Source organism: Octopus sinensis, linkage group LG24, assembly GCF_006345805.1.
Source record: "Octopus sinensis linkage group LG24, ASM634580v1, whole genome shotgun sequence".
Classification (NCBI taxonomy): domain Eukaryota; kingdom Metazoa; phylum Mollusca; class Cephalopoda; order Octopoda; family Octopodidae; genus Octopus; species Octopus sinensis.
In genome coordinates this window covers 13,933,056-13,946,414 of record NC_043020.1, presented here as the reverse complement: position 1 = coordinate 13,946,414, position 13,359 = coordinate 13,933,056, and the positions used below count along the sequence as shown (strand labels likewise).

The 13,359-nt window shown below is 39.0% G+C and overlaps 1 protein-coding gene across 2 annotated transcripts in view; it reads right to left on the bottom strand.

Annotated features, from left to right (window-relative positions):
• The window catches only part of LOC115223976 (protein AMN1 homolog), a 23,421-nt gene extending 16,525 nt beyond the window's left edge, over positions 1-6,896 (bottom strand). For both annotated transcript variants that reach the window (XR_005003718.1, XM_029794740.2), the window contains exons 1-2: positions 6,633-6,896; positions 633-765 (exon numbers count right to left, since the gene is read on the bottom strand). Coding sequence is in view for 1 of the 2 variants with exons in the window: in XM_029794740.2 (XP_029650600.1) it covers positions 633-765; positions 6,633-6,688 (189 nt within the window). In the remaining variant the exon portion in view is untranslated. The remainder of the gene's footprint in view (positions 1-632; positions 766-6,632) is intronic.
• Positions 6,897-13,359: the final 6,463 nt, after the last annotated feature.

Sequence of the window (13,359 nt, the reverse complement as noted above, 5' to 3'; positions counted from 1 at the left end):
GCCATCACCTTATGCTGATTGGTTGGTTTAATAGACCAATCATGTAAAACTATGGTGGTTTGATTGTAAAGTCTGACCACATACCCAGTGATTTGGTTCAAAATCACTGCTCCAAACTCATTAGAGAATTATGAAATTGTTATTTAGCCCCAGTTAGCCTTGATCAAGTAGACCTATGACCAAAACTGCCCCAGTTTCAATATCTTCCCCACACCCAAGTTTTTTAATTAATTTATTTAACACTACATTATCTTATGTAGTGCTCTTATAAAAAGAAGCTATGGGGTGTGATCTGAGGGAGAGTTGGCTGCCATTTCCAGCAGATCAAGCAACTGCATAAAGGTGTACTTATTGACTCAAACTGGAGAAATATGTAAAACCATTCAAAGTACAGATGGGTAAATTTGGGAAATGATTACAAAAAATGTAAAAGATGAGAGAGAATCATCATTGTCATTCAACGTCTGCTTTCCATGCTGGCATGGGTTGGATGGTTTGACTGTGGGCTGGCGAACCAGATGGCTGCACCAAGCTCCAGTCTTGATCTGGCAGAGTTTCTACAGCTGGATGCCCTTCCTAACGCCAAATAATAAACACAAAGAAAAGAAAATGTTAAACAAACATCAACTTACATTCTTCAAGTTCTGATCTGAGAGCAAACCTCTCAAAGACATATAGTTCAGGCATTTTTCACGTAAGTCAACTGGTAACAACTGTAGAGATTTACCATCATTTTCTAAGTTGGTTAAGAATATCTGCATAGATCTAGTGGAGGAAAAGAGTTGTTTTTTTTTATTGTTCAGGCCAAAACAATAAAACCAAAATGTATATATAACATTCAATATATTGGGTCATCCCATAAATAATGCAGTTTTTTTAATACTTGTTTTAATTTTCAAAATTAAGATAAATTTCTTTTTTAATCTAAAATATACTTTCCTTCATTTTCTACAATGCTCTTCCATCTATCTGGTAGACTTGTAATGTTCGTCTTCCAAAATTCACTTGTCCATGACCAAAAATACTCCTCCAGTACTGTTCTGACCTTGTCTACAGAATTCATATTTTTTCTGTCCAAATGATTTTGAAGACTACAGAATAAATGATAACCAGATGGAGCGAATATGGTGGGTGAGTCATTCCTTCCCATTCAAACTGCTCCAGCCTTTGAAATGTCCATCCTCACTGTATATGGCCAAGCATTATCCCGATGGAAGACCATCTTTCGTCTTGAAACCAAAGATGGTCAATTTTCTTCTAGCGCTGACTTAAGCCACTCACGCTGCTTGCAGTAGATCTCCTTTGTTATCGTTTGGTTTGGGTTTAAAAGTTCAAAGTGGACTAAACCATTCATATCCCATCAAACAGATATCATCTTATGTTAGTGAAGATCTTCTTTAACCTGGGGTGCTGGTGTTTCTCCTTTCTCTACCCACTGTCTTTGGTACTTGACATTTTTATAGAGAACCCATTTCTTGTCACTAGTCCCTATTCAGTCCAATAAGGTTCATTCGTGAGACATGACAGCAAGGAAGAGCACACATTTACTCTCTGCATGCGATTAAACTTGGAAAGTTTGTGAGTAACCCATTGACCCAATTTGTTGACTTTTCCAATGGCACACAGGTGTCCATGAATGGTTGAATAACCAAATTCTAGCTTCTTTGGCTAGTTCCTCAACAGTTACAATTGCATTTTGTTCCACCAGGGTTTGCAGGATGTCCTCATTGAGCTACGATGAGACTAGTTTTTAGCTCAGAATTTCTGGAACCACTGTTGACACTGGCTTACACTTATTGTCCAATCCCCATATACTGCATTAATATTCCTCACACTTTCCGTTGTGTTGTTGCTTCTATTGAACTCATAAACCAAAATATACTGAATATGCTCCTTTGTCACTTCCATTATAGTTTTGAAAAAAATAACTGTTAAAATCGAACCGCACTCTTCAAAACTTGCACTAAGAATAAAGACAAGGTAAAATTACTACCTGCTTTTATAGCAAGTTGATGCAGGTAGTTTATCCTGTCTCCCTTGGGCAAGTGTCTTCTACTATAGCCTCGGGCTGACCAAAGCCTTGTGAGTGGATTTGGTAGACGGAAACTGAAAGAAGCCCGTCGTATATATATGTGTGTGTTTGTGTATGTATATGTTTGTCCCCACAACATGGCTTGACAACCGATGCTGGTGTGTTTACGTTCCCGTAAACTTATCGGTTCAGCAAAAGAGACTGATAGAATAAGTACTAGGCTTACAAAGAATAAGTCCTGGGATCGATTTGCTCGACTAAAGGCGGTGCTCCAGCATGGCCACAGTCACATGACTGAAACAAGTAAAAGAGAAGAGAGAGAGAGAGAGAGTAACTATGCATAGAAACCAACATATGTAAATATATAAGTATCATCATTCTATGTCCACTTTCCATTCTTTGGACGACATAAAATGTTAACACGACCAAATACTGTGTAATTATTTCACCGGGTAAATGGTTGCGTTTCCGCTTGTTTAATAAATGAATTTAAGAAGACCATTTTGTTCACCATAACAGAAATAACAACCAAATAAAGAGAGTTTGCAGTGGATAACGTAGTGTTACTTGTGTTGTAGCTGGGTTTTTTGGTTGTATCTTCCTTAAATGTAACATGCGTTTGATTACAGTAAACAACCCAGTAGTCTAATATTCTTTAAAAAGACGGTATGGTCACGGTTGGAATGCAGGGTTGACGTGGGAATAAACAACTGAAAGGTAAATGTGTACAGAACATATATTTCTTTACTACCCACAAGGGGCTACACACAGAGGGGACAAACAAGGACAGACGAAGGGGATTAAGTCGATTACATCGACCCCAGTGCGTAACTGGTACTTTATTTATCGACCCCAAAAGGATGAAAGGTAAAGTCGACCTCGGCGGAATTTGAACTCGGAACGTAATGCTAGACGAAATACCTATTTCTTTACTACCCACAAGGGGCTAAACACAGAGGGGACAAACAAGGACAGACAAAGGGATTAAGTCGATTACATCAACCCCAGTGCGTAACTGGTACTTAATTTATCGACCCCGAAAGGATGAAAGGCAAAGTCGACCTTGGCGGAATTTGAACTCGGAACGTAACGACAGACGAAATACGGCTACGCATTTCGCCCGACGTGCTAACGGTTCTGTCCTTAAGTTAATAAATAGAATGTTATAGCTTTTAAAATTTGCAAATTTTGGGTAATTGCCAGCTTTTAAATTGTTTTCTGACTGGGTTAAAATTATCAAACTTTAAATCTCTATAACATTTTTCAAATTCTGTTGTGTCTGGGGAGAGTCTTCATTTTGGGATCTTTTCCTTTTGAACGGCACATGTCAACACAATTTCTAGTTAACTAAACACTTTAAAACTTCGTATACTGGTAGAATGTGTCAAAATAAAACATTTTTTTCTCTTGGCTTTGAGAAAATTGTAATTCGTTTGTTTAACGTAGTTTAATTTTTCGAATTTTAACCAATCAATTTCCTCTAATTGAGCTAAACTACGTTAAATAAACAAATTACAATTTTCTCAAGAAAGCCAAGAGAAAAAAATGTTTTATTTTGACACATTCTACCAGTATACGAAGTTTTAAAGTGTTTAGTTAACTAGAAATTGTGTTGACATGTGCCGTTCAAAAGAAAAAGATCCTTTCCACTTAATTCTTATTTAATAAGAATTAAGTGGACATTTTACCGGTGAGTGTGTTACATAATAAAGGCACAAAAAGAAAATTACTCTCCCCAGACACAACCGAATATACTTCAACACACGAACTCATATAAAGAATCTTGCAAACCAAATCCAAAAAAACGAAATATTTTTCTAATTTTTTTCTTTCTGTAACATTAACTGTATATACTAAATTTGAAAATGTTCGCTTAATTCTAAAATTTCAAAATGAGAAGCCATACAGAAATGATCCTAAATTCTAGATCTTTCTTTTATCGACCCACAGACGGATGAAAGAAAGTAGCTGTAGGTAGGATTTGAACTTAGAGTATAAAGGTTCGAAACTTGTAAAGACTAGTGTAGCGATTTCCCTCATTCAGCTTTCAGTAACTTGAAACCGTATTCAGATTATCGAAAGGAAATGATGAAATCGAATTTCTAATTACTATGGGTAATTAGAAATCGATTTCAAGTCACCAGGTGTTAACAAAGTCTTTACACCTATTTCTTTATTACCCACAAGGGGCTAAACATAGAGGGGACAAACAATAACAGACATAGGTATTAAGTCGATTATATCGACTCCAGTGCGTAACTGGTACTTAATTTATTGACTCCGAAAGGATGAAAGGGAAAGTCGACCTCGGCGGAATTTGAACTCAGAACGTAACGGCAGACGAAATACCTATTTCTTTACTACCCACAAGGGGCTAAACAATAACAGACATAGGTATTATGTCGACTACATGGACCCAGTGCGTAACTGGTACTTAATTTATCGACCCTGAAAGGATGAAAGGCAAAGTCGACCTCGGCGGAATTTGAACTCAGAACGTAACGGCAGACGAAATACCGCTAAGCATTTCGCCCGGCGTGCTAACGTTTCTGCCAGCTCGCCGCCTTAAACCTGCTCTGTCAAATCGATATCCCAAAAAATAATTTTATGATGAACGGAAACGGAAATACTTTCAGGATAGAAACATGTAAACAAAAAATCCTGTCGCAAAAGAAATACCCAAATATTAAATAATTTTAGTATCCCAAATTTATATCATAACAAATATATTCCAAAATATTAGTACTAATAGTAAGACATATATAATTGCCTAATTTACTATAATTTTATGTTAAAATAGGTAATGTCAACATATTTATCACAATTCTTCATCAGTCAACGAGTGAGTTCTGCTAGAAATAGCAGCTATGTCTACCCCTAAATTAGTAAAGAGACTGGTGTACCCAGGAGAAGTTGGTCACAGATAAACATAAATATCTTTTACTATAATTTTACGTTAAAATAGATAATGTGAACATATTTATCACAATTCTTCAGTAGTCAAAGAACGAGTTCTGCTAGAAATAACAGCTATATCTACCCCTAAATTAGTAAAGAGACTAGTGTACCCAGGAGAAGTTGGTCACAGATAAACATAAATATCTTTTTATACTGGAACGGAAATATTTTCAGGATAGAAACATGTAAACAAAGACCCTGTCGCGAAAGAAATACCCAAATATTAAATAATTTTAGTGCCCCAAATTTATATTATAACAAATATATTCCAAAATATTAGTACTAATAGTAAGACATATATAATTTACAATAATTATTTTACGTTAAAATAGGTAATGTCAACATATTTATCACAATTCTTCATCAGGCAACGAGTGAGTTCTGCTAGAAATAGCAGCTATGTCTACCCCTAAATTAGTAAAGAGACTGGTGTACCCAGAAGTTGGTCACAGATAAACATAAATATCTTTTTATACGGGAACGGAAATATTTTCAGGATAGAAACATGTAAACAAAGACCCTGTCGCGAAAGAAATACCCAAATATTAAATAATTTTAGTGCCCCAAATTTATATTATAACAAATATATTCCAAAATATTAGTACTAATAGTAAGACATATATAATTTACAATAATTATTTTACGTTAAAATAGGTAATGTCAACATATTTATCACAATTCTTCATCAGGCAACGAGTGAGTTCTGCTAAAATAGCAGCTATGTCTACCCCTAAATAGTAAAGAGACTGGTGTACCCAGAAGTTGGTCACAATAAACATAAATATCTTTTTATACGGGACGGAAATTTTTCAGGATAAAACATGTAAACAAAGACCCTGTCGCGAAAGAAATACCCAAATATTAAATAATTTTAGTGCCCCAAATTTATATTATAAACAAAGATTTCCAAAATATTAGTACTAATAGTAAGACATATATAATTTACAATAAATTTTTTACGTTAAAATAGGTAATGTCAACATATTTATCACAATTCTTCATCAGGCAACGAGTGAGTTCTGCTAGAAATAACAGCTATATCTACCCCTAAATTAGTAAAGAGACTGGTGTACCCAGGAGAAGTTGGTCAAAGATAAACATAAATATCTTTTTATACGGGATGGTCACCGTTTCAACTGGTTTTAGTGGGAAATGGTTTTATTCGTGGAGCAAGAAAAGAAGAAGTTTTAAAACCTTCGGACGCTTGACCTGTTTTAGAGACAAAAAATAAAGGTCCAGACCCCTAACTGACCAAGACTTTATCCCCCATTCACTAGAGGTGGGGTGGGCATTACTATCTTAATGTATGAGTACACGGGGTAGTTTCTTGAGAAGTTTACGAGTCTTAGGGGTCAATTACGTTCTATATACGTTGTGACTTGCTATCAAGAAATAAATATTATAGGGGCCCAATGCATTAATTTACACAGGGAGGGACCTAAAATGCCCCTACGACGGCTCCTGAGGGGTAATGTTATAGCTATTACAGTCGTACACTGGGACATGGTTACAGTTATATATATACGTCTACAAAAATATATACACACGCGTGCATGAGTGTCGTAATACAAAACACAATATTTCTTGCAATAACAAACACATTAAAAGATAATACGTAAAAAATATATTTTGCTGAACGAACCTTGACAATAAACTTGAGGGTACAGCTCGATATCTTCTGCTGCTGCTACAAGCCATCTTACCTTCGTCTCTCTCTTCACGGTGTGTGTATGTATGTATGTATGTATGTGTGTGTGTGAGCTTTGAATTTCTAGTAATTCTTTCTAAGCGATATGTAGATTTACTGTCAGTGACCGTTTGGCTCAGTGGTACAGAGCGCTCAGCTGGAATTTGAGAGGTGCAGAGTTCAATTCACCGTAGCATTTTTGCGGGCCACTTTTAAAAAAGGGCGGCGAGCTGGCAGAAACGTTAGCATGCCGGGCAAAATGCGTAGCCGTATTTCGTCTGGCATTACGTTCTGAGTTCAAATTCCGCCGAGGTCGACTTACACCTTTCGTCGTCGATAAATTAAGTACCAGTTACGCACCGGGGTCGATGTAATCGACTTAATCCGTTTGTTTGTCCTTGTTTGTCCCCTCTATGTTTAGCCCCGTGTGGGTAGTAAAGAAATAGGTATTTCGTCTGGCATTAAGTTCTGAGTTCAAATTCTGCCGAGTTCGACTTTACCTTTCACCCTTTCGGGGTCGATAAATTAAGTACCAGTTACGCACTGGGGTCGATGTAATCGACTTAATACCTTTGTCTGTCCTTGTTTGTCCCCTCTGTGTTAGCCCCTTGTAGATAGTAAAGAAATAGGTATTTCGTCTGGCATTACGTTCTGAGTTCAAATTCTGCCGAGATCGACTTTACCTTTCACCCTTTCGGGGTCGATAAATTAAGTACCAGTTACGCACTGGGGTCGATGTAATCGATTTAATCCGTTTGTCTGTCCTTGTTTGTCCGCTTTGTGTTTAGCCCCTTGTGGGTAGTAAAGAAATAAGAATCATATGCACGCCTGGCAAAATGCTTAGCGACACTTTCGTCCGTCTTCACGTCCCAAGTTCGAATCCCACCGAGGGTTTCGGCGTCGATGAAATAAATACCAATTGAGTACTGGGGTCGATGTAATCGATATATCCCCACCCCCGAAATTGCTGGCCTTGTGCCAAAATATGAAAACGATCTACGATGCTAATAATTTGGATGTTAATTCTACTTGAATTTATTAGTATTTATTAGTATTGTTTCATTAACACTGATGGCTTTCTAGATATATATCTGGATTTGCTAATCCTTTTTACTTCTTACACACAAACACACACACATATAGATATATATATATATATATATATCTTCTATTTTATTTGTTTTCCTTTTACTTGTTTCAATCATTTGACTGTGGCCATGCTGAAGTTGAACAAAATTAATTCAATTTCAACATTTCAAAGCGTTGGTTGACTTGCGTGTTGGTATAAACTGGAGAACTAGGATGCTAACATCCCTTAAAGGACTATAGGTCCTTGATACAATTATATATATATATATATATATATATATATATATATATATATCATATAAAATCCGTTCTGTCTGTCTGTCTGTCTGTGTGTCTTCTTGGATCTTGGGCATCCTCCATCCGATTGCGCTCAAATTTGATATGTTGATACCGACGGTATCAGGGCATGTAAGGCAGCGAGCTGGCAGAAACGTTAGCACGCCGGGCGAAATGCTTAGCGGTATTTCGGCTGCCGTTACGTTGTGAGTTTAAATTCCGCCGAGGTCGACTTTGCCTTTCATCCTTTCGGGGTCGATAAATTAAGTACCAGTTACGCACTGGAGTCGATGTAATCGACTTAATACCTATGTCTGTCCTTGTTTGTCCCCTCTGTGTTTAGCCCTTTGTGGGTAATAAAGAAATAGGTATTTCGTCTGTCGCTACGTTGTGAGGTCGACTTTGCTTTTCATCCTTTCGGGGTCAGTAAATTAAGTACCAGTTACACACTGGGGTCGATGTAATCGACTTAATACCTATGTCTGTCCTTGTTTGTACCCATGTGGGTAATAAAGAAATAGGTATCAGGGCGTGTATAAGTCTTGAAAAAGTTTACAAAAATCGATTCCAGGTGAGAATGCGACCGATTAAGCCGTTTTTGTCCTTTTTTTCTTCCGTCAACCTGTACATAACTGCACCTTCCATGTTTTGCTGTTTTTGTACTGCTTAAAGGCATGTTTCTTTTCTGCTAAGCTTACTGTTTAAACCATGTTTGTGTTCTCCCAGTCAACAGCCTTATCGTTACTGGTACTTGAAACTCTTCGGTTGCATATTTGTGTGAATAAAATCGTTTTTCTTTGGAATAGAAAAAAAGTCTATCTTTATTTCTTCTTTTGCTGGTGTCTCAAATTTAGGCTAAATCAGTGTTTCTCAAAGAGGAGGCCTATGGGACGGTCAGACAAGTTGTTTTGAGAAAATTTGGTTTAAATGTTTGACAACTCAGCACCATCCATTGGACGGGGGAGGGTCGTTTTGCTCGCATGTGACCTCGTGAGCACCGCCAGCAATTTTTTTCCTCTGTCTTCCCTTCTCCTTTGTTTCCGACAAAGAGCTCCGCTTGAAATGTTAAACCCTCCTTCTTCCCTGAGCGTCCAATAATACTTTATTTGTTCCACGTCCTCGCGTTGCTGTGTTTTTTTGTGTTTTCTTGTTTGGATTAACTATATATATATATATATATATATCATCATCGTTTAATGTCCGTTCTCCATGCTAGCATGGGTTAGACGGTTCGACCGGGGATCTGGGAAGCCAGAAGGCTGCACCAGGCTCCGGTCTTATCTGGCAATGTTTCTACAGCTGGATGCCCTTCCTAACGCCAACCACTCCGTGAGTGTAGTGGGTGCTTTTTACGTGCCACCTGCACTGGGGGAAGGCTGATTTATGCAATTACTTTAGGTTTCATGTCTATAAAGGGCAATAGGTTTAGGGGATCTGATGATATGCCATAAAGCTAAACGTTTTATGTATGTGAAACCAAAGATAATCCCATAAACTGGATTTGGTTTGCAAGATACTTTATGGGAGTTCGTGGGAGAAGCATTTTCTTTTTGTGCCTTATAATTTAACACACTCACCGGTAAAATTTCCCCTTATTTTCGTTGCATCTTGCAACCTTTTCAATAGTCTCACCTGTCCGTTATTTACACTACGTTCCTTTTATCAAACCTTTACTGTTGGATTAAATAAATGTTTGTCCTGACGCAATTATCATTTTTATTATACTTGCCTAATAATTTGTGACGGTGAAAATGTTGCCCAATCACAAAAATGGCCATCATTTGTTGCGGTCTGAAAACAACTGATTTTGAATGAATATACATTTGTTCATCGAGAGAAGGTTGATTTGCCTAATAATGTGGGACGCAGTATCTCTATATATATAAATGGCACAATGTCTGTCTGTGTGTGTGTATCCTTTATACAGAGGCGCAATGGCCCAGTGGTTAGGGCAGCGGACTCACGGTCGTAGGATCGTGGTTTCAATTCCCAGACCGGGCGTTGTGAGTGTTTATTGAGCGAAAACACCTAAAGCTCCACGAGGCTCCGGCAGGGATGGTGGTGATCCCTGCTGTACTCTTTCACCACAACTTTCTCTCACTCTTACTTCCTGTTTCTGTTGTACCTGTATTTCAAAGGGCCGGCCTTGTCACTCTCTGTGTCACGCTGAATATCCCCGAGAACTACGTTAAGGGTACACGTGTCTGTGGAGTGCTCAGCCACTTACACGTTAATTTCACGAGCAGGCTGTTCCGTTGATCAGATCAACCGGAACCCTCATCGTCGTAACCGACGGAGTGCTTCCATCCATCCTTTATACAAATCCACAATTTTTCAGTTAGAGGGCTCGCACTTTCTATGGTCATTCAAAACCATCCAAGGGTGGTCGTGCACATCTTTACATTTCCCCAGTCACCCCGCAAAGCCATTAAAAAATCAATAGAAATGACTTTTTTGTGAATTTTCTATCCAAAACCCAATCAAAATGCCTGAAATTTGATACACCAATTGAATGCCAGCTAGCTGTATGTGATTGGTCAGAGATTTGGACAATACTCACGTGTATGTGTGCATGCATGCAGCTGTATATGCATGCACTAGCACTATGACCTGGCGTTGCTGGATCATAATGCTAGTATATATATATATTCAGGCTCACAATCATGAGGTAGTGAGTTCTGTTTCCAGACCAGGCTGCTTGTTGTTTTTCTTGAACGAAATGAGTTGCCATGTCGCTGGTGCCAAGCTGGATCAGCCTTTGTCTTTCCCTTGGATAACATCAGTGGCATAGAGAGGGGAGGCTGGTATGCATGGGCGACTGCTGGCCTTCCACAAAAAACCTTGCCTGGACTTGTGCCCTGGAGGATAACTTTCTAGGAGTAATCCCATGGTCGTTCATGACTGAACGGGATTTTCACTCTTTACCTTTTTACATACATATAGTTAAGTTAATTTTTTGGCTCAAAAAGCAAAGAGCAAGGCCATGTAGGGGGACATGATGTTATGTACAGGGTGGTGTTCATGCAAAGAGTTCAGGCCATTTCTTGTCAAGGGAGACTTTGAAACGAGCGGTCGTCGGAATCTTCACTATCTCGTCTGGCAGCTTATTCCACGGATCTGCATCCCGGACGGAGAAAGCCCCTCTCCTTCGATGAGATGAAATCGTCGCAAATAGAGCTTTTCGGAGTGACCCCGCAGCTGACGCTCTGGAGCAGGAGTGAAGAACAGCTCTTTCGAGAGGTTACACTTTCCGCTTATGATGTTGTGAGCAAGAATGAGATCACCACGGCGGCGGCGTTTTTCGAGAGAATAAAGGTCGAGCGTCTTCAGCCTTTCTTCATAAGACAAATACTTGAGACCAAGCATATATGCAAAGGCTAGAGAGAAATGAGGCTAGTATGCTCCACTGGATGTGTAATGTAAGTGTACATGTCTGACGGCGTGCCAGTGTAATGAGAGAGAATTTGGGCATAAGAGGAATTAGATGCAGAGTGCAAGAGAGAAGAAGACTATGCTGGTTTGGTCATATGATGCAGATGGATGCTGACAGCACCATAAAGAAGTACTGATCTCTCAAAGTAGATGGAACACATGGAAGTGGGAGACCCAGGAAGTCATGGAATTAAGTACTGAAGGACAACCTCTGGATGCTGAACCTTTCAGACGAGAAAATAAAGGGGCGGGATGCCTGGAACTTTGCTGTACTCAAGAATTGTTAAGGTGACTACCCCTGGTGAAGAGGATTAGTCTTCAAGAGTCCTGTGCTGGTGTCACGTAAAAAGCACTTGTGCCACTGTCACATAAGAATGCTCACGATACTTAAAATATACTCATCCAAAGAAATTACAGTTTGTAGCATATAACAAGATTTCTGACTGTATTCAAAATCTCTTGTGGAAGCGCCATCAACCAAAATGCAAATATATGGGAAACTACCACCTGTGTCATCTCTTGTGAAAGGTAGGAGAGTCCAGTCTGCTGGACATTGTTGTAGAGCTGAAAAAGAAGTAATTTCTACTCTTCTCCTCTGGAAGCCATCTACTCACAATATCAGAGGGCGCACACTCTCCTACCCTGATGTAATCTCCAGGGATACAGGCATCCAGCAACAGGACCTCCGTAATGCCATGATGGACCATGAAGTCTGGCGTAGCATGGTAAATTCCATTGTCTCGACCACGGTCGAACAATGATGATGATGATGTGTGCATGCATGGACTGGCTCCTGTGCAGGTGGCACATAAAAAGCACCATTTGGGCGTGGCCGTTGCCAGTACCACCAAACTGGCCATCGTGCCGGTGGCACATAAAAGTACCCACTACACTCTCGGAGTGGTTGGCGTTAGGAAGGGCATCAAGCTGTAGAAACACTGCCAGATCAGATCGGAGTCTGGTTCGCCAGACTTCAGTCAAATCGTCCAACCCATGCCAGCATGGAAAGCGGACGTTAAATGATGATGTTGATGATGATGATCAAAGCAAACTAGGATCCAAAATATACCCATTGCTGCTATACTGCTTACAGTTTTGGTTAAATGAGTGCTTTGCAATGTTATTGATGCAGTAAGTGGTAGGTTTAATTGATGCAGTTAATCTAATGGATTAGTGGAGTTGGGGTGGGGGTGAAGCTTAATCATGAGCATCATTTGAGAATAATAAAAAATAGGGTCAGTTTGGAGAAGTGATCAATCAAAAATATGCAGATGTCCAAATTTGAAATAAATTTCTCACCAAAATATATGGAAAATTTATCATCTTGTTCCTCAAATTTTCATTTCTTTTATACAATTAATTGTTTGAGAAGTACTTGTTTTGAACTATTGAATTTAAAGAAACTTTTGTTATGTTGACAAGTATAGCAAACCTATTTCTGCTACTATAAATTTAGTATAACGTGATGTATATTTGCCATTTAAATATGGCTAACCCCTAAGGGTGGATGCTACTGTAGTTTGTAGCCCCAGGAGGACACCTCCTCCAGCTAGCTATAGACACACTTTCTGTGCCCTATCAGTATTTGCAAAGGGAAGCCATCCTTCCTGTCTCCAACTTATGATACACACGGACTCGAGTTTCTGGGTATTGACCCATCATCGGCGTGTGACAATCACAGTTGTCGATGAGAAGCAGGTTCCCTTCACAAACACTTATACTTTTTCCAGTATCGATAGACACTGATATCGAAAAAGTGTAAACAAGCAATAATAAATCTCAGAACGAGTTATAAACAGTAGCTACAACACATCGTGACGTATATTTGCCATTTAAATATGGCTAACCCCTAAGGGTGGATGCTACTGTAGTTTGTAGCCCCAGG